The 21,869-nt window shown below is 33.6% G+C and overlaps 2 protein-coding genes across 2 annotated transcripts; one reads left to right on the top strand and one right to left on the bottom strand.

Moving 5' to 3' along the window:
* The first annotated feature begins 518 nt into the window (after positions 1-518).
* Positions 519-9,529, top strand: LOC131158641 (probable flavin-containing monooxygenase 1). Its single transcript, XM_058113508.1, has 5 exons — positions 519-974; positions 4,207-4,450; positions 8,378-8,556; positions 8,712-9,061; positions 9,187-9,529. Exons 1-5 carry the CDS (start codon positions 519-521, stop codon positions 9,527-9,529), a joined length of 1,572 nt encoding a protein of 523 aa, XP_057969491.1.
* A 276-nt stretch (positions 9,530-9,805) lies between these two features.
* LOC131157930 (peroxiredoxin Q, chloroplastic) lies at positions 9,806-18,709 on the bottom strand. The gene is made up of 4 exons (XM_058112398.1): positions 18,309-18,709; positions 18,062-18,199; positions 11,376-11,465; positions 9,806-10,314 (listed from the first exon to the last, which is right to left on the bottom strand). Exons 1-4 carry the CDS (start codon positions 18,504-18,506, stop codon positions 10,096-10,098), a joined length of 645 nt encoding a protein of 214 aa, XP_057968381.1. The 5' UTR covers positions 18,507-18,709; the 3' UTR covers positions 9,806-10,095.
* Between the last annotated feature and the right edge of the window lie 3,160 nt (positions 18,710-21,869).

The raw sequence follows: 21,869 nt of genomic DNA, 5'->3' as shown, positions 1-21,869 counted from the left end.
CACGGAAGCCTTGTCCGCATTCTGGACTTTACCTTATCAGCGAGACCTAGGAGGAGGACGCTGATCCGTAAGTTTGGTGCCGCACTAGAGGGTTCAAAAACCTTATTATATATATATATTGGAGAAATTATACTTAAGGAAAAGGCATACGGACAAGCAGAGGGGAGGTACGGTATAATTTCTCCAAATTAACGAGGTAATTCAAAAGACGAAATTTCCCCTCAAGAACAAGACAGCTTCCCCGTAATCGCAGCAGTAATAAATTAATCTCCCTCTCCTCCCCTTCCAACCCTGCATTGGAAGTCCACTCCATGTGCCCCAAACCTCCATGCATATATGATGTCGACGACCCGACCCGACCCGACCCGCCCATGCACCCTACCATCTCTCCTATAAATACCTCTTCCCATCCCTTACCCAAACACGTCCTCACACGCACTCGTCTTCTCCCTAGTTAAGCTCAACATCATACCTTAAGCTTGCCGAAGAGATCGAGATATATAGTACAGAATACCCAAATGGCTCGCGCCCAAAACGATCACGTCTCTGTAGTGTCCAAAATCGCAATTATCGGAGCCGGCGTGAGCGGCATCGCCGCCGCTAAACAGCTCTCCGGCCATAATCCGGTTGTTTTTGAGGCATCTGATTCGATCGGAGGGGTCTGGAGGCACTGCTCCTACAGTTGCACTAAGCTTCAGACTCCTCGCCAGGACTACGAATTCTCTGACTACCCCTGGCCCCGGAGGGATAATTCCGACGACTTTCCGTCTTATGTTGAGATTTTGGAGTACCTGCACTCGTACGCTAGGCACTTTGATGTGTTAAAGTTCGTGAGGTTTAATTCCAAAGTGGTGGAGCTCCGATTTGTGGGTAAAAGAGAGAAACTCGTGGCCGGTGATTATGGTTGTCTGCTCAACGGCGGTAAGCCGGTTTGGGAGGTCGCCGTGCAGCCTAACCAGTCTGACTCCGTTCAGGTTGATCATTCACTATCTATCTATCTATCTATCTATATATATTCCATTTGAAAATAATGATCCAAAAACTACAGTGATTAATTAGTGAACAGGAAAAATATGAGGCAAACTTAATATAGGAGGCAGCATTTTGGGTGATAATGGATAAGGGGTGCTTGTTTGATCAGTCCTCTAAATAACTATACCAATTATCAAAGCGGTTTATAGTAGTTCTGAATTTTCTTATTTTCTTAAACTTTCCTAATATATTCAGACATAAAAGTATGTCTCAGGTCTCTTTTTCAATTGTATCCCTGATAAAAATAAAAATAAAAATAAAAATAACAAAAACTCAATACTTAATGATTAAAATTAAAATAATAAATTTTATTTATATATATATATAAATTATATTATTTTTATTTATAATTATTAATTGAATATGTGACAAGAAAAATATTATTTATGTTAAATTAATTACTTTAACTCATGTAATTGCTCATTATTTTTTATAAAATATTTATACTCTTTATGTGTTGAGAAGGTTAAAATTGAAAAATAACATATTTTCAAATATTAGATATCAAACATTTACAAGAATTTAGATTTTAGATTCGGGGACTAATTTTAAATTTAATTTAGAACTAGCTCACAAAATCACATATGAATTTAGTATTCAACACGAACTTAATTTTACCAAAGGTCTGCATGTTGCTATGTATCTAAATAAAAATTTGGTCCAATCAAAATATATGATTCGATCTAGCATCAAATGCAGAGGCACACATAACAAATTGTGATTGGTCCCAATATACTAATTAACATGTTGAAAGATCACTTCGAGTACAAATTATTAGGTAGATATGTCTATCACATCATTCCTACATTAATCCAATAAAATAGTGACAAACTATATATGCACTAGATCAATGAATCTACTATAACTAATTTTCTTTTAAAAACAAATCAAAAGTTCATGAGTTGTCACTATTTTATTTCAATCTAACTAATAATTTTTTCACAAGGAGTGTACTGAATGTTTTTTTCTAGTAAACAATTTTTCCAATTAATACACTGGTTAAATTATCAAGTTGAATCAATCATTTAATTCAAATGTCAAAAGATCACACTTATCTATTATTTAGCGCATATTGGGTTATGTGTATACTATAAAGATAAGTTTAATTGTAATGTTTAAATGATAAGTGTAGCACTATATTTTATTATTAAAAATAAGAGCGCGAATGATGTTTCCTAAAATGACAATACTGCCCCCATATTTATATTTTATTTTCATATAAAGTGAATTTTAATATTTATCATAAGAAAACCATCACAATATAGTCTCAAACTCAGTGGAATCTCGTGGTTTGTATGAATTATTTAATGTCTTCCTAGCACTCATTGAATTCAAACAAATCATGAAATTTCAAAAGTTTTTGTGATTAATAGAATTTTCTTATTATATTATATTATATTATATATATATATATATAATTAGTATAAATACACATTTTATATTATTTTTCAAAAAATATATTTTTTTGTAAATTTGACTAAAATTAATATTTTAATATTTTTATAAATATAATTTGACAATCAGTATCAATCCAATGTTTGCCAATTTAACTGGATTTTGACTATTTTTCTTATTATATATGGCCAAGTTTGATGAAGAAAAAGATTAAGAAAAGGAAAATAAAATTTAAAAGAATCCACTTTTTATATTTGGTTATGAAAGAAAATGGAAAAGAAAAGAGAGGTTTTATTAAATCAATGAACAAAATTTTGATTTTAGATATCATTTATGTTTTTATTTTTTAAAATTTTTAATCATACTTTTATTTTTTATAATATTTGGTATATATAGAAAATATAGTAAAAAATGAGTTTTCTTTTTATTTTCATTTCCTTTCCTTTAAACAAAATTCTTAATTCAAACGCATCCTCTATCTGGATGATCTAGTTCTTAATTTGTCAGGTTAATTATTTTAATTTCAAGAGGATTGATAAGACTTTTTTACTCACTTTTGCTTGATTTATTGATTTATTTATTCAATTACCTTTGCCGAAGTATTTTCTACATTTTTCGATCCATTCAAGGACCAATTAGGTCTAAATTGTAGACTAAGAATGGTCTATTAATCTCCCATTTCCTTTCCCAAATTTCTTCCCATGTATTCTTAAGATCAGGAAATTTAAAACATTTTTCCAAATAAGTACAAAAAGACACCTTATTAATTTTTAACTTTTGGATTTACATACAAAAATTGCAAAAAAAAATTATTATTTTTAAAAATTTTTTACACAAATCTTAGAAATTTAAAAAATAAAGTGATATTTTTGTAATGATTTATAAATATAAAAATTAAAATTTTACTTTTCACGAGGAAAAATTCCTCAAAAATTTTTTTATGAAAGACTCATTTTCTCATTCTGAAGAAAAAGAAAACTAAAATTCATTCATTTGGACCTAAGCTTCAATTAATTTAACCACCTTCGATTAGTTAAATTAAAAGTTTGTATGTGCATGGACTATCTATAGCTTTCATTTGAATGAGTCTAAGTGTTAATATATCTTCTTACGATTGGTGATTTTTAATTCTTACATTTAGTCTTTAACAAGTCTTTCTCCAACTATATATATGCATATATATTTAAAAAATTAATAAAATTTGATCAAATAAGAAAAAATTTTTATTGATCTAAACATATATTTCTACCCAATCCCAATATATCCAAACGTGCCCGATTAAGTGATTGAATGTAAGGATACAATGTAATAAACAAGTAAGAAGCACGAAGGCCCTTGAACCATGCAAAACATAACTTTACCATTTGTCTGTATGCACATGCATATTTCTTTATATAATATTATCTGAATGTGGCTTCCTTTATTTTTTTGTAACTCGGAAATTCTAGTCACCATCGCGTCACTTTGGACACCATGTATGATACAACACCAAATCCGAGGGTAAAAGTCATCCTTCCATTAATGCGCCCTAATAATTCACTGACCTAATGCTTAAAGGGGAAATCGAACCCGTGACCTTGGAATTATCAAAATTACAAGTCGTCCTTACCATTTGAGTTGGTCCGACTAGACCTTAATATGGATTTTTTGTTGCATGCATTATCGCTCATTATATTGTTCTAACTATATAATATATTTTTAGATTGCATTTAATTAATTGGGGACTCATGACTAATGTAAGTTGAAAAATATGATTTTGACTCGTATGGGATGGAGCAGTGGTACGGGTTTGAGTGCGTGGTCGTTTGCACTGGGAAATACGGAGACGTACCAAGAATGCCAGTCTTCCCCGAAAAGAGTAAAGGGGCGGAAGTATTCGAGGGAAAGGTAATGCACGTGCTCGACTACTGCAAGCTTCCCAAAGAAGCCGCCACTCAACTCCTTCGTCGCAAAAAGGTCGTCGTTATCGGGTTCAAGAAATCTGCCATTGATTTCGCTCACGAGTGTGCGGAGGCTAACCAAGGTATTCATATTCATCAATTAATTTGATAATTACTTACTTTACTACTTGCATGCTTTTTTTTTAGGTAAAATTGCGTTCATTAAATTGATTATTATATATTTTATATTTTTGATAACCCGAAAATTATAACCACTATCGTGCCACATTAAACACTATGGTATGACACTAAATTCGAATGAGTGAAAGTCGTCCACCCATTGACATATTCCTAATAATTTATCGGAGTAAATTCTTGAGGACGGAATCGAACTCGTGACTTTGAAATCACTAAAGTCACAAATTACTTTTACCACTTAAACCAACATGATGGACAATATCAATGTTTTTAATTGCCTAACTTTGTTCACGGTTTAATTGGTTTTTCTTGATCACAACAAAAAAGAAGAAAATAATATTGGTGTTTGCTCAAAGGCTTACACGGTGTGTCAACAGCTACACGCGCTCGTTACAGTTTTTTATAAGAGAGAGAGAGAGAGAGAGAGAGAGAGAGAGAGGGGGGGGCGTTTTGATGTCTTGAACTTGTTGACTACACAAGCTGTCGGCATTGGTTCTAAAAATTCACGTGGAATTTTTAATTTGGAATTAGGAGTTTAGACCAGGGACTAGAATTTGCTAGAGGGTATATTGGCAAACTCCCCCATGCTCTATGGTCAAAAACGCAAATCGCGTCTACACCATAACGAACTAAAATTAAATTGATCAAATTAAAATTTTAAATTTTGTAAACTTGTCACATACCTAAGGTTTAAAAAATGAAATCATCGAGTGGATTATGGGTGAATCTCGTGTTTCAATGGAGTTTAATTTAAACTCAATTAATAACATGTTGAAATCCAACTTCGTCAGATAACTGGCTAGTCGGGTTTGGATCAAGTAGTCCATTAGAAGAAAAGATCCCATTTGTTTTCAGAGGAAAAAAAAAATTGTTTCTTTAAATTGTTTTTCTTCTGAGGATTTTTTTTAATACTTTCATAGGGAATATTAATTTGCTAAAATGATAAGTGCAATATTCTTCTATAATATTACTAAATATGTTGAAATATAAAAAAATTTATATGAAATAAATTTAATAAACATATTATCATTTTGTAATGCATGTGCATCCCTTATAACTCATTAGTTAATTAGGCATTGACTTATACATAAACAAGTCAACTCAAATCCAGTTAATTTAAACTTAAGTACATGCTTTACGTATCTGACCCAAACCTAAACAACTCACCCCTTTTGCCGATCATAAATGTCTGTCCAGCAAAATTAGCCCATTGAAAGCTACCAGGGTCCATGAGTAGACATGTTAAATGGGCGGGTATGGTTCAAAATAGGTAGGGTAAAAATGAATATAATCATTTATAACTCATTGTCCCATTTTACGACTCATTTATAGAAAATATTTGACTCATGGGTCAACCCATTTACCAATTTAAAAAATTTGTTGAATATCAACTTAAACTTATAACCATTTTTAAACATGATCATTGTTACAGCTTATCGCCATCTTTGAAGGTTTTTCGATCTATTACTTGATTGAAAAATAGGTTCGTAATTACGTCAATTATGTATATGCATGCATTCATATTAATCGATTTGCATGATCGAATCGAATCCATTGAGTATGCTCATAATTGCATAATTACATATATTTGAATCAATATGTCAATAATTACAAGAGTATATTATAATTTACGAGCTATAGTATTAATTACATAATAAATTATACAGTTTAATTTCAAATGGTAATTATAGAAAATACTTTAATTACGTGTCAATATAATTATAGATATATCTTAACTCAACCCATTATGTATACTTATAACTACATAATTGAGTACATATATATTTAAACCAATGTATCCACAATTACAAAACTATGTATATAAATTTATAAATAAAAATATTGATTTTGTATCAATTATATAGTTTAATTTTAAGAGGTAGTTGTAATCAATACTAATGGTTAAGTACATATTTATAAATTATGGATATATCTTAATCAACTGTAATTATGTGTATGCATGCATGCATGCATATTAATTAATTTATATAAACGAATACAACTGATTGTTTTCACTCATTACATTACATACACTCATAAGTAAAACAAACAAACCAATTATGTACATATAACTACGTAAGTACTTGCATATTCGAACCAAACTATTAATATATTAAAAAATTATGTAGATATATATATATATATATATATATATATATATATATATATATCCTAATTATAGAATTCATTATGCAATTATGAATTTTAATTTCAAATGATGTGTCAGTAATACTATAATTACATATTTATATAATCACAGAGATATCTAAATTGAATCAATTACCTAAGTACGTACCTACATGCATATTAATTGATTTGAAAGATCAAACCAAATCGATTATTTACATACATAATTGCATAATACTCAAATGGAACTATCCATGATAATAGACTTATGTTCTTGCATTTCCAAGTTATAGTATTAACAATATAATTGTTAACATATTTAATTGCATAACTACATAATCATGAACATATTTAAGCCGAACCAAACATGTATACATATATACCAATTAACTAATTGTATACATTCACAATTGCTCACAATTATAAAACTATGTACATAGATTTTATAATAACAGTATTATCTATTTAATTATGTAGTTTAATTTTATGTGATAAGTGTAGTCAACAATTAATTTAATTACATACTGATAAAATTACGGGCATGTATAAATTAAACCAATTATATAAACTATGTACATGCATGCATATTAATTTGTATAGAAAATCAAAGTAAATCAAATTACGTATACATAATTGTATAATTACATACATATTGTAACTGAGTTGCCCATAGTTATAAAATTATGCATCTAAATTTCCTAAGTATAATATTAATTACATAATTATATAATTTAATTACAAATAATAAGTATAACAATACTATAATCACATGTCAACATAATTATGGACATGTAACTTAACCAGCTATGCAATTTCAAACATGCATGCATATAAATTAATTTGAAATCAAGTCAAATTATGTAGGTAGTTATATAAATATTCAAACCGAACAATACATAATTACATTATGTACATAAAAATTTACATTACGACATTAGTTCTTTACTCGTAGTACGCTTTTAAATATGATAAATTAAATAAATTAATTAAGGTTGGAAATTTAAATGGGTTGATGGATTAAGCAGGCACACCCATTTAACTATTTAATAAATGGATTTATCATGGGTCACTCATTTTTTATGACCCATAATTATATGGGTGTGCCCTAACCCTTTTATTCATCATGGATATGAGTGGGTTAATGGGTATGGATAGTAATTGCCCCACTATCCATTAGTATAGTGTCCTGTGTCGATTTATCCGAACTTCCTACAAGAGTATGTGTTGTATAGGCTAACCTACCAAATTGTGCTTACCATCTCATTATTTCATCAGATTAGGGTTAAGATCAAATGAAAGAATCACCGTGGAATCTTAGAGTTTAGATTTTATTTAAATTTCTTTTAAATTTATACAAATTTAATGACGGTACTTAAGGTAGTATTTGAAAGTATGAATTTTGAGCATTATATTTAGATTTCTATGAACTTGAAAAAAATTCAATATAATTTCATACTATACTTTGTCGAAATCCACTGAAATTTAAATTCAAAGTCTGAAATTCATACTTCTAAATGTAGGATTTGTGGAACTTGAATCAATTAGCTGCATGAGTTTTTATTTTTGAATCAATCGCAGGACATGCACCCAAACATCAATTAGCTGCGTAAGTTTTTATTTTAGGATCTGCAAAGGATAGGTGCATAACAGATTTCTCTCAATGCTACTTTGTTTCCTGCAACTTTGTGTTGATGAGGACTTGAAATTTATAAGATGGTTTGTTAACTGGGTTTTGTCCAAGCCAGGTCCAGAAGGAAAACCATGCACCATGGTAATAAGGACTTTACACTGGACTGTTCCCCATTACTGGGTTTGGGGTCTGCCTTTCTTCTTGTTCTACTCAACAAGATCATCTCAGTTCCTCCATGAAAGGCCTAATCAAGGCTTCCTCAGAGCCCTTCTTTGCTTCCTCTTATCTCCAATGGTAGGTCGACCTCATGAAGAACATTCCAGTTCACAAGAATATCTATATCAGAGTTTCTTCTTTAAAAAGCAATAAACAAATTAAAGTTTGATTTGGTTTACCAGCTAAGACAGATTATAATTAATGGTGAGCTGTTATATATCGATTTCTTACAGAGACAAGCAGTTTCGAAGTTCATCGAGTCCTATGTGGTGTGGAAGCTGCCATTGCGGAAGTATGGACTAAAGCCAGAACACCCATTTCAGGAAGACTATGCATCATGTCAGATGGCCATCTTGCCTGAAAATTTTTTCTCCAAGGCTGATGAGGGGAAGATAATGTTTAGAAGAGCATCCAAGTGGTGGTTTTGGAAGGGAGGAGTTGAATTTGAAGACGGCAGAAAGTTGGAGGCTGATGTGGTAGTTCTTGCCACGGGCTATGATGGGAAGCAAAAGCTCAAAGCTATACTGCCAGAGCCTTTCCTTAGTCTCCTGGAATACCCTACTGGTATCATGCCCTTGTACAGGTAAAGAACTACAATTTCAAACATGCGGTACTAATTCTAGATTTCATATCCAAATGGGTTTCTAAGTATTTTGAGTATTTGGAGGGAAATCCTGCAGAAGCTTGAAGTCTTCCTTCTTGTGGCAGGGGGACAATTCATCCAATGATTCCAAACATGGCTTTTGTGGGCTACCTCGAGAGCATTTCAAATCTGCACTCGGCCGAGCTCCGCTGCAAATGGCTGGCCCAGCTTGTCGATGATCAATTTAAGCTTCCCAGTGTGGAGAAGATGCTTGAACAGACAACTAAGGAGGTGGAAGTGATGAAGAGGACAACCAGGTTCTATAAGAGGAACTGCATCTCTACTTTCAGTATAAATCACAGTGATGAGATCTGTGAGGAGATGGGATGGAGGTCTTGGAGGAAGAAGAACTGGTTGGCAGAAGCATTTAGCCCTTACACGAGCCAAGACTATGAAGAGAAAAAATAAAGCTACATTAGAGGCATGAGAATGCTCTATATCGCATCTATACAATAAAGTTCATTGAGGGTCTTGCATACTTCCAGAGAGAACAATGTATATTATGTTAAGAGAGATAATATTTGTATCATGCGTACATGCATTGAAGACGTATGTTTTAATAGGTTGTTCAATAAAGTATTTCACCCTTGCAGTACAAATGATTCAGAAATTATGACTAATAATAGGGAATTGAATCTAGTGATTCCCCTATGAAAAAGAGACCAATATCATTATGCTCACAAGTTGAAGCAACAAACAAATAATTTTATTTTTATTTCTTGCAAGAACTAAGCATTGCTCAGTTTTTAACCCAACAATAACAAAAAAAGTTCGATTATCTGAAGCAGAAAGGAGTAACTTCCTTTGTGATACATTGGGTCCAAGCAAGCACAGATAGGGGCTATAGAAGATACAAAGCACACGATTCATGCAAGTGGAACTACAAGAGAACTAGTCAACTGGGTAGGGAGAAAAACAAATTTAAAAATAAAAAAAGGAAAAGAAGAAGAGGGAAAATCTAAAATGAGAAAGTCTTAGAGGCTTTGAAGTAGTTTCAAGGTTTCATCAATATGCTTTTCAGGTTGGAACTGATTGTTGTAGATGAGTTTAACCACCCCATTCTTGTCGAGAACATAAGTCTGTCTACCAGGCAATGCCCCAAAAAGATCAGCTGGCACCCCCCAGTCTTTCCTCACCTTGTTACCCTCATCACTCAACAAGGTGAATGGAAGTCTGTACTTCTTTGCAAATGCCTGCCTCCATCAAAAATTAATAGTTAATACAAGCAAGTTTGTAACAGTGTCAAGCATATTCTAAGATAATCAACTAGACCAGAAAGAAATAGAAGCATGACCTCATCAATTATACAGTGTGCATATTGTATCAGAAGAAACCCATTTATTATATGTTCCTTTTAGTTGTAAAACATTGCATTAAAGACGTGTTGCAGCAGTGGCTTCTAACCACCACAGTAGTATGTTTGTCATGGTTAATTTTCCAGTCACCTGGTTTAACTGATTAACTTCTCAAAAAGAAATTTTTATGAAACAATTTTCTGTGGCCATGCATGCTATTTAACTTAGACAATTGGGACAATATTTTCTGTTGGCCCATTTCAATTAAAGATTTTGCGAAAGAAAAGTAATGGAAAAGAAAACGGAAATATGTTTTTTGCTGTATTTTCCCTTTATCCAAAGTATGACTAAGAATGAAAATTTATTCAAATAAGATTGAGAATTAAGAAACATTAAAGGTTAAAGGCTTGTAAAATAAAAATTTTGTTTATTAATTTGCTATATATTTCGTTTTCTTTCTCATTTTCCTTGATTGCCAAACAACAAAAAGTAAATTCCGTCATATTTACCTTGCCTTTCATTCATATTTTTCAAGTTCCAAATGGAGAATAAATAATTTGCAGGTGACAAATTCAAAAAACAGAATGTAAGGAATAAATAGACTTTAAGCAGGCGTAAAGAGGCAGTTACCAAACTCTTTCTTAACTTCAGCAGTGTGCCAGTGTTCTATTTCCTGTGGACACAATTACTAGATCATAGGACATGAAAACAAGGGCATTCGAACACCACGTGCAGAGACATTTTTCAAACCAACACTTACTGCCAGATTAAAAGGTAAAAAAAATGAAGTTGATTTAGCATTTTAGTACGGACAAATTAAGCCCTATGCTATCAATCATTTCAAATCCAATTCGTACGTTTTACAGACATTAGAAAAGCACTTTGATAATTTGATTGACTAATACAAGGTGCAATAATATATCATAACATTGTTTCACAGAAAAATGTTTCAGGGCTACCTTGTGGGAAGATGGGTCATCACCACTAATCCCAACAACCTCAGCTCCAGCTTTCTTAAACTTCTCGTAAGAGTCCCTGAAAGCACAGGCCTGTAACAGTATCATTAAATTGATGCATGCTAAAGGGTATTCACAAATTTTTGATTAAATAATAGTCAAGAGTACAAGAGTTCTGCTGGAAAGAAGATATGACAAAAACCAAGCCTAAATTCCCTCGCCTGTTTTGAACTTGGAAAAACATGAAGGAAAGAAAAGGAAAATAAGAAGGAACCCACTTTTTCTTGTTTGGTGATCAAGGAAAATGAGAAAGAAAACAAAATAAATGAATGTATTTTGATTTTATGTGTCATCAACATTTGATTATTCTTAATTTTCAATTATTTTTGGATAAATTGTTACTCTCAATCATACTTGAGATAGATAAAAAAATACGATGGAAAAATGATTTCCATGCTTTCATCTAATTTTCTTTTTCTTTCATTAATAGGAATTGGAAACCAACATTCCATTTCCATGGCTTGAATCCACATCAAATCACAAACAGCCAAACTTTGGTTGATCTGAAGAACTCCTCCAAACTGATCAGTAGGTACTAGTCTGTGAGATATTTTGCATGAAACTAATATAAGAAACTGTTGTTGAAAATTGGTTAAATCCTGAATCCGAAGAACTAGCTGTTGTAGAATTCGGAAAAAGCTTTTCCACTAAAAAGGTTGTTAGGTTTCCCTCCTATATGGAGGATGGCCTACATGCATAAAATGATCCTCTTGGAAGTTTTGGTCAATGCCCAAGTGGAATCCTTGTCCAAGTGAAAGTGAAGACCTTTGTGCTTAGTATTATCCCACTTGCTGTGTTGGAATGGAGTGGTTGATTAATTAGTTGGTTGTGACTTTCTTTGGAAGATGGTGGGTCATCTTTGGAGAAGCAAAAACATTTATTTTGGGAAGCTATTGCTGCAAGAAAAGAAGCTTCGTGTATCCTTGGGACAGCCAAGGAAAGAGTGAGGGAGAGAAGAAAATAGTCTGCTGAAATTTCAGGATTGAAGGTGCCTATGCAGTCAGCTTGATCTTGACGTTCGCATGGTGATTCTTGTCTGATTAAGCTGAAATTTTGATAAGTTGTTATGGCGTGTCCTTCATTCCAGTCGGTCTGATTGTCATTTGGAGCTTTGTAGCTTTGACTTCGTGGCTTGGACAGCAAGCTCTATTTTGGATGAGACCTCTCCATTTCTCATTCAAGTTTGATTCCACCTTGATGGTGATGGCTCATATTATTTTCTATGTCAAAAATTTGTGATTCTTGATAATTGCTATTGATGTATGCCTCTAGTTTTAACTAAAGAAGACCTATTATAGCCAACTCTTTTAAAATAGCGGAAGATTGGAAGTGGACTTTGGTCTCGTGGTTTTTCCCCTCACACCACGTAAATCTTGGTATTCTCTCTGTGATTGTGTGGCTGGTGTGTATGGTTGTTATGTATTTCTGTTTTTGGATAATTAATTATTCTACTTAGAGTTGATTGCACTAGGGGAAGGTTTATTTTTTGGGCCATTGTGTTTTGGACATCACCTTCATAACCCCATCTTCCCCAAAAGTGGTATCAAAGCTTGATTTCTTTGTAGCCATGAAGGTGAACACTAGTAGAATGATTAGTTTGAATGGGAGTATCTATCACATTTGGAAAGGAAAAATGGAGGACCTACTTTATTGCAAAAATTATCATACTTCTATTCTTGGTGAGTCAACCAAACCCAATGATAGAACTGATGATGATTGAAAATTGTTAAATAGGCAATTATGTGATTATATCTGGCAATGGATTGATGATAATGTCCATAACCATGTGGCCGATGAAATTGATGCACGCTCACTTTGGACAAAGTTAGTTGAGCTTTATGCTAGAATACAGTAGGAACTAAATTGTATATGATAAAGAAGCTTATGAATTTGAAATATAGGAATGGTAATCCTATTACTGACCATTTGAATGAAATGCAAGGAATTATAAATCAGTTAGTGTCTATGAAAATTTCTTTTGATGATGAGGTGCAGACTTTATGGCTTCTTGGTTCTTTGCCAGACAGTTGGGATACTTTTAGAGTTTCCATCACAAACTCAGCCCCTGAAGGAGTTGTATCTATGAGTTTGGTAAAAAGTAGTTTGTTGAATGAAGATGCAAGGAGAAAAACTGTAGGTTCTTCATCCTCTCAGTCAGAAGCCTTAATTTGTCACAGAAAATAGGGGGAGAAGCAAAAGTAGAGGTCTTGGAAATTGTGATAAATCCAGAAGCAAGTCCTGCTCAAAGAAAGACATTGAATACTTTGCTTGGTTAAGAAAGGTCATATAAAGAAATATTGCCGAAAGTAGAAGAAAGAGTAAAGAAAAGGAAAAGAAAAAGATGACAAAAAAGATAAAGATAAAGACAGAGCTGCTACGATTTGTAATGGCTTTCTTATTGTGAGAATCATGAAATTAATCTTGTTTGCCAAAAGACTAGTTGGGTAATAGACAGTGGTGCCTCCATTCATGCAACCTCTAGAAGGGAATTCTTCTCATCATATACATTGGGTGACTTTGGTGTAGTGAAGATGAGAAATGATGGCTCATCTACAATTATTAGCATTAGAGATGTATACTTACAAACTAACAATGGCAGCAGGTTAATTCTCAGAGATGTAAGATATATTCCAAACATCAGATTGAATTTAGTCTATATAGAAAAGTTTGATGATGAGGAATACTATAAGAACTCTAGTGATGGGCAGTGGAAGCTCACTACAATTTCTATGGTTGTTGCCAGAGGAAAGAAGTGTTCTACACTTTATTTGATGTAGGCAAAGCTCTCCAAGGGCATGGTCAATGTAGTGGAGAATGATTCAAATTCAGAGTTATGGCACAAAAGACTCGGGCATACGAGTCAAAAAGGAATTAAGTTCTAGTCAAGAAAAAATTTCTTCCAGAAATGAAAGGTATGTCTTCGAAGCCTTGTGAACATTGTTTAGCTGGAAAGCAACATAGTGTATCCTTTAAAAGTGTTCCTCCATCTAGATAATTTAAAGTTTTAAATTTGGTGCATTCAGATGTGTGTGGTCTCATGAAAACTGGAATACTTGATGATGCATTGTACTTTGTTACTTTTATTGATGATCATTCCAAGAAAGTGTGGGTCTACATCTTGAAGACCAAAGATCAAGTGTTGGATGTGTTTAAACAATTCCAGGCTAGTGTTGAAAGAGAAACAAGGAGAAAATTGAAGTGCATCAAATCAAATAATGGAGGTGAATATTTAGGGTCATTATGAGTATTGCATAGCTTAGGGCATTCAACATCAGAAAACTCCTCCAAAAACTCCTAAGTTGCCAAGAACCTTTTGGGGATAGGCATTGAGTACAGCAGTACATTTGATAAATCTTTCTCCATGTATTCCCTTGCAATGTGACATGTCAAAAAAAGTTTGGTGTGGGAAAGATGTTTCCTATCATCACTTAAAAGTGTTTGGCTACAAAGCTTTTGTACACATTCTTAAGGATGAGAGATCAAAACTTGATGCAAAAACGAAGTCATGTATCTTTCTGGGATATGGACATGGCAATTTTGCGTACAGGTTGTATGATCCATTTGAAAAGAAATTGATTCGAAGCGAGGATGTTGTATTTGTTGAAGACCAGACAATTGGGGACATTAAAAAAGTTGTTGAAAAGGATAAGACAAATAGTGATGAATTGGTTGATTTGGATCCAATTCCCCCTTCTATGATTTAGATTAAGTTGGAGATGATGCACATGATGATCGAGGTGATCTGGGTAATGTAGATCCACCTACAGTTAGTGATGAGATAATTAAGCCAAATGAGTAGCTGATTGTAGAAGATAGCGTGCCACCAATTTCATCAGATATACCATTAAGGAGATCATCGAGGGACTGTCAACCCTCAAGTAGGTATTCCCCACATGAATATATATTGCTCACAGACGGGGGAGAACTAGAGTTCTATTAGGAGGCCATAGAACATGAGCGCAAAGAAGAATGGTTTAAGGCTATACAAGAAGAGTTGAAATCCCTACATGAAAATGACACATTTGATCTGGTAAAGTTGCCAAAGCGCAAAAGAGCTCTGAAGAATAAATGGGTATACACATTGAAGACTGAAGAAAATAGTTCACATTGAAGGTACAAGGCAAGGTTGGTTGTGAAAGGCTTCAGCCAAAAACAAGGAATTGGCTTTTATGATATTTTATTGGCTTTTATGATATTTTTTCTCCAGTTGTGAAAAGATGTCATCTATCAGAGTGGTGCTCAATTTAGCAATAGTACGAATTTGGAGATAGTGTGGGTGGATGTGAAGACTATTTTTCTCCATGATGACTTGAAAGAAGAGATCTGCATGGAGCAACTAGAGGGTTTTCAGGTGAAAGGAAAAGAAAATCTGGTTTGTAGATTAAATAATAAGTTCTATGGGTTGAAGTAAGCACCGAGGCAATGGTATAGGAAGTTTGAATCGCAATGGTATAGGAAGTTTGAATCAGTTATGGAGCAACATGGTAAGGGAAAAACTACTTTTGACCATTGTGTTTTTATTAAAATATTTTCTGATAGTGATTTTCTTATTTTATTGCTCTATGTTGATGATATGCTAATTGTTGGTCATGATATGTATAAGATTAACATGTTGAAGAAAGATTTAAAAAGCCAAGAAGCTGTGATCATCACAAGAAAAGTACCTTGAGAAAGTATTCGAAAAATTTAACATGGAAAGGGCTTAGGCAATTAGTTCTCCTCTTGCTAATCACATCAAGTTCAGTTCCAAGCAGTGTCCTTCCACCAAGAAAGAGAAGGGAGAGATGAGAAGAGTTCCATATGCTTCAACAATTGGAAGCTTGATGAATGAAATGATTTGCACAAGGCCAGACATAGCTTATTCAGTTGGTGTTGTTAGTAAATTTCTCTCCAATCCTGATAAAGAGCATTGAAATGCTGTGAAATGGATTCTCAGGTATCTTCGAGGTACTTCCTCCTTATGTGTTTGCTTTGGGAGTGGAAAACCTTTATTGGTTGGTTATACAGATGCAAACATGGCTGGAGATGTTGATACGAGAAAGTCTACAGCGGGGTACTTGACTACTTTCACAAGGGAAGTTGTGGCTTGGCAATCAAAGTTACAGAAATGTGTTACTCTTTCTACTACTGAAGCTAAGTTTATTACAGCCACTGAAACTTGCAAGGAAGTGTTCTGGATTAAAAGATTCTTGCAAGAGCTTGGGTTAAAGCAAGAGAGGTATGTATTGTATTGTGATAGTCAGAGTGCAATTCATCTTTGTAAGAATCATACTTTTCATTCTCGATTAAAACATATAGATGTGAAATATCATTGGATTAGAGATGCAATGAATTATGACTTGTTAGAAATTGGAAAGATTCATACTTATGACAATGGTTTAGACATGATGACAAGATTCCTATCAAGGGAAAAATATAAAATGCGTTGCATGATTGTCGGTATGGTGAATTCCTCCACATAGTCAAGAGGGGGAGATTTGTTAGGTTCCCTCCTCTGTGGAGGATGGCCTACATGCATAAAACGATCCTCTTGGAAGTCAGGGTCAATGCCCAAGTGGAAGTGAAGACTTTTGTACTTAGTAGTATCCTACTTGTTGTCTTGGAATGGAGTGATTCATTAATTAGTTGGTTGTGGCTTTCTTTGGAAGATGGTGGGTCATATTTGGAGAAGCAAAAACACTTATTTTGGGAAGCTATTGCTGCAAGAATGAAGCTTCATGTATCCTTGGGACAGCCAAGAAAAGAGTGAGGGAGAGAAGAAAATAGTTTGCTGAAATTTCAGAATTAAAGGTGCCTATGCAGTCAGCTTGATCTTGACAATCGGATGGTGATTTTTCGTCCGAATAAGCTGAAATTTCGACAAGTTGTTCATGATTCATCCTTCTTCATTCTAGTTAGTCTGATTGTCATTTGGAGTTTTTTAGCTTTGGTTTTGTGGCTTGGATAGCAACCTCTATTTTGGGTGAGACCTCTCCATTTCTCATTCAAATTTGATTCCACCTTGATTGTGATGACTCATATTATTTTCTATGCCAAGAATTTGTGATTCGTGATGATTGTTGTTGATGTATGCCTCTAGTTTTAACTAGGGAAGACATATTGTAACCTACTATTTTGAAATAGTGAAAGATTGGAAGTGGACTTCGGTCTCGTGGTTTTTCCCTTCACACTGAAGGTTTTACACGTAAATCTTGGTGTTCTCTTTGTGATTATGTGGCTAATTTTATGTGTATGGTTGCTATGTATTTCTGTTTTTAGATAATTAATTATTCTACTTAGTGTTGATTGGACTAGGGGAAGGTTTTTTTTTTTTGGACCATTGTGTTTTGGACATCACGTCCATAACCCCATCTTCCCCAACAAAGGTGAGGTTCAAGTCTTCAAAGGTTCAAACTTTATTGCAGGAAGCAGAGAAGTTTACAACTCATGTTTTAACATATTATTTTATTGATTCTAAGCAATGTAACAATTTTTTACTGCTCTGTTATGGTGGCATTGTGAAACTATTCATTTAATTACATGTCCAAAATGGAAAGAGCTAGAGGACCCAATATCAGAAATGAAGCAGTGAGATGAACATGAATTTTCAGTCAAAAAAAAAAAAAAATTTGGGAAACAAACTAAAATACCTGTTTGGTGCATCCAGGGGTTTCATCGGCAGGGTAGAAATAGACAACCACAGGCTTCCCTTTGAACTTGGAGAGACTCACATTTCTTCCATCCTGATCCTTCAATGCGAAGGAAGGAGGGGCTCCCCCTTTCGTCACCTGAAAAAAGATTGAAAAATTAACAAAGACGATGCTCAATCACCATTAACTTGCAAAATGTAAGCAAAACCCAGAACGCTTATCGTAATTTCTGAAGCAATGAATGTACCTTGGCATAAATGGAACTCTTCCTAGAAGGAGAACAGGGGAGAGAGGAAAGAGAGGAACAATGAGAGAACTTTAGACCATAAAACTGGGATTGTGATGAGCAGGGGAGGTGTTGGAGGTTCTGCGCGAAGTGGGTTTTGGGTTTTCGAGGAGGGAGTGGTGAAAGGAGGGAATATTTGGGGAGAATAAAGGAAGCCATTGGCGGCCAATTGCAGTATTTTCTTTGCTTCCGAGTTTCAACTGCCACTCATTTGGTCTTTTGTTGAGTGTGCAGGAAGAGGAGGAGAGGCAAAGATAAGGAGGTGCTGAAGAGAAAAGAAGGCGATTGGGGGATGACGAGAGGGCGAAGATGATGTGGGATCGACTGCCGTTTCGCGGCGTGGACAATTGCTGTCCTCACCCTTCAAACTACAGTCTACGCATAAAAACAATTAAAAAAAAGAGAAAAGAAAAAAAACGGCTAAGTAAATTTAACAAACTAAACTATGCCTAGAATCTCCTAAGTTCGGAAAGCTTAGGTGCATTGAGTGAGGTAGGATCTAGGAACAATAATCACACACATACAAGTAAAATAAGCAAATAATATAAGAACATTAGATTTACGTGGTTCGGTTTAATCAGACCCACGTTCATGGAGCACGCCGAGTATATTATAATCTGGAAAAAAAATTAAGAGGAGGAGACACGCATTCAATTCAACTCTTCTTACACTTTTCTCTCTCTTACCTTTAACACTCTCCCAACTGCTGGCTCACTTCACTTGCACACTTCACACAACATAAATGTTCTTATTTATAGATGCATAGAATAGATATAGAAGGAAATGAGTTATTGCATTTTAATGGGATAATGAGCGCATGATATTTAATGGATTATTTTAGTACGTAATAATTGTATTTTTGATAGAATGAATTTGGCACGTGGCTGCAGCTCATCCTCTTTAAGGCGTCATTTTCTCCATTTCTATATTTTCTCCGTTTCCATTTCAACTTAACATTATGCTCACCTCATGTTCCAGTCCTCTAGATTTATGGGCAAAAAATGTTAACTTTCCAAGACACAAATTTTTTTTTTTTTTATTGAGAAGTTTCAAATTTTTCATAAATTATTAATTAAATTTATTTATTTTTTTTGAAAAAAAAAGGCACAAACTTTCTTAAAAAAAATATAAACCCCCTCTAAAATTTTACAAAAAAATACCATCTACCTAATATATACAAAAAGATAAGTCTAGGAATAGAATATATGTATTTAAAAAAATCAAATATCAAAAGAGTTATATAGATTTTTTTTAAAATCAAGTGTCCATATTTCTACTTTTCAAATGTTAAGATAGGTTAATGAAAACTTTAAATTTTGAGGAAAATCGGGTTTTTTAATCAAACCTCAAAACCTGTGCATCTTTTATCCTAAATATTTTGAATATTAAGTATTAATATCAAGTGAAATAATTATAATGTTGAGAATAATATAATATCTAAATATAAAAATATATATATTATATCTAAACAACCTTCGGCACCAACTTACAAATAGTCCAACATAAAGTCAAGGGCTAACTCTATGTAAAAGTATTTGTTATTACTAGGGGTTCTAGCTCCTCTAAATAAAATAAATAGCTTAACTCATTTGTAGTGCTGCTAAAGCTCAATGCAATGTGTATTTCACTCGAGAAAAGGGACTCGTGGATATGTACTCAATACAAATGTTTGACAAAAAATGAGGGATAACTCAGATGGTATGAACACTTACAACATAAGTCACATGGTTCACTTATGAGGAAGAGTGACTTAGTTACTGTGAGGACAATAAAAAAAGTAGGGATAGACTTAAAATAATTTGAGAGGAGATAGTAAGTAAAGATTTAATATTCTTGAATCTAAAAAAAAAAAAATGATTCATGATCACATAAATTAATAAAAAAGAATTTATATTACTGGCCTCACTTAGTGGGACTAAAACTTGATTTTATTGTTATTGTTGTTGTTGTACAAAGGTTTAGGCTATGGCTAGAGAAATACTTACAAGTAACCACCTTTCACCTTGAGATTTAAAATTTTTTTTTTTTTTCTAATTTCATTTTGCTACCTTCATTACACCTTAGCAAATGAAATGGAGTCCCTGATAAATCATCTATTAAAGTTTATCTTGGAGCTGCCATGTGTCATTATGATGTACTACGACTTCTTGTCCAAAAAAAGATAATACATTTGTTTTCTATAAAAGTTCTATATTATATGTTAAAGTTGAGCTTGAAGATTCCACGTGTCATTATGGTGTGCTACAACATGTTCAAAAAAAAAAAATGGCAGATTTGCTTTTATATTAAATAAATTTATATCCAAATGTTGGGGTGGGAGAGCAACTATATATTACAGGTAACCGTTATTGCGTGCATGCATCCAAATTGTTTGTTCAATTAAAATTTACGTTGCAAATATATAACTAAAATTTTATAACGCTGTTGTTATGTGTAATAAAATTTTAAGGGCGAAGAGGGTTCAATGTATTTTTTAATATTCTTGAGAATTGTTAGAAAAAATATTATATATGACATAATTCCCACAAGTAAATTAATGGTGTAATGTAAATAATAAATAAAAATGAGACACAAAATTTAACATGATTCTCTCAAATATTAAGGTATATCCATAGGGGCACGACGGTCCAAATCCACTATCACCAAAATATTGTATAAAGTAGATACAAAAGACATAAGTCTTACATATATACAAGAGTGTATAAACAAATATACTAAGATGAAATGACCTCACCAAAATGATGTGAACAAAGCTCCCAAAAATAACCAGAAGAGTACAACCAAAAAATACCAATATGCTAATAATAATACGTAGCCGGAGTCACATGAAGAAAAGAGCAGCAGTAGGTTGCTGCAACAAAAATCACCAATTGCTAAACAAGCGTGAGGAGCAGCTACTACAAGTGAAGAAGACGACTAGCATGAGGAGTTGGGTGAGGTGCTGCTGTGAGTGAAAAATGAAAAATGGAGAAAAAAACAAAGGAGTGACTTGCTGCTCTTGGCCGAAAAATCCGAGTGGAGGGGCTGCGCAGCTATGTGTAGAAAATCAGAGAGTGGAGGTCAAAATTGGGGGCGGCCACTTGCTGCTGTATTCAATGCTGCGGTTGGAGAAAGGCTCACTTGGAATGCCTAGGCATGCATAGACATGCACCAAATTTTGCTCCACTAGGAAGCCAACAAACCCAAATAAAACTCACCCATTTTCAATGCATCAGGCCCTACAAGGAGGGAAAACCCAACAAAATCTCCCCCTCCTGACTTATGGGGACGACTCCACCAATCCAGCTAAAACTCGACACTTCACATGCTTGTCCCCAGATAATACTCTTGTCATCATATCCGAACCATTTATCGTCGGTGTGAATTTTGTCCAGCTGTAGTAAATTCTTATCCAACACATCTCGAATCCAATGATATCTAACATCAATATGTTTTAACTTTAAATGGAAGATAGAATTCTTACTCAAATGAATTGCACTTTGTTATCACAATAAAGAACATACATTTCCTGTTCCATCCCCA

This window comes from Malania oleifera, chromosome 6 (assembly GCF_029873635.1).
Source record: "Malania oleifera isolate guangnan ecotype guangnan chromosome 6, ASM2987363v1, whole genome shotgun sequence".
In the NCBI taxonomy this organism is placed as follows: domain Eukaryota; kingdom Viridiplantae; phylum Streptophyta; class Magnoliopsida; order Santalales; family Ximeniaceae; genus Malania; species Malania oleifera.
This window is presented reverse-complemented; position numbering and strand designations above follow the sequence as displayed.

Bases quoted from the DNA above. Each gene is read 5' to 3' on its own strand.
- LOC131157930 (XM_058112398.1), bottom strand. From the start codon at position 18,506: ATGGCTTCCTTTATTCTCCCCAAATATTCCCTCCTTTCACCACTCCCT. The intron at 18,200-18,308 runs GTACATTCATTG...ATCTTTTTTCAG, and splicing joins AGAGTTCCATTTATGCCAAG to GTGACGAAAGGGGGAGCCCC. The intron at 11,466-18,061 runs GTATTTTAGTTT...ATACTGTTACAG, and splicing joins CCCCTGGATGCACCAAACAG to GCCTGTGCTTTCAGGGACTC.
- LOC131158641 (XM_058113508.1), top strand. From the start codon at position 519: ATGGCTCGCGCCCAAAACGATCACGTCTCTGTAGTGTCCAAAATCGCA. The intron at 975-4,206 runs GTTGATCATTCA...GGGATGGAGCAG, and splicing joins ACCAGTCTGACTCCGTTCAG to TGGTACGGGTTTGAGTGCGT. The intron at 8,557-8,711 runs GTAGGTCGACCT...GATTTCTTACAG, and splicing joins GCTTCCTCTTATCTCCAATG to AGACAAGCAGTTTCGAAGTT.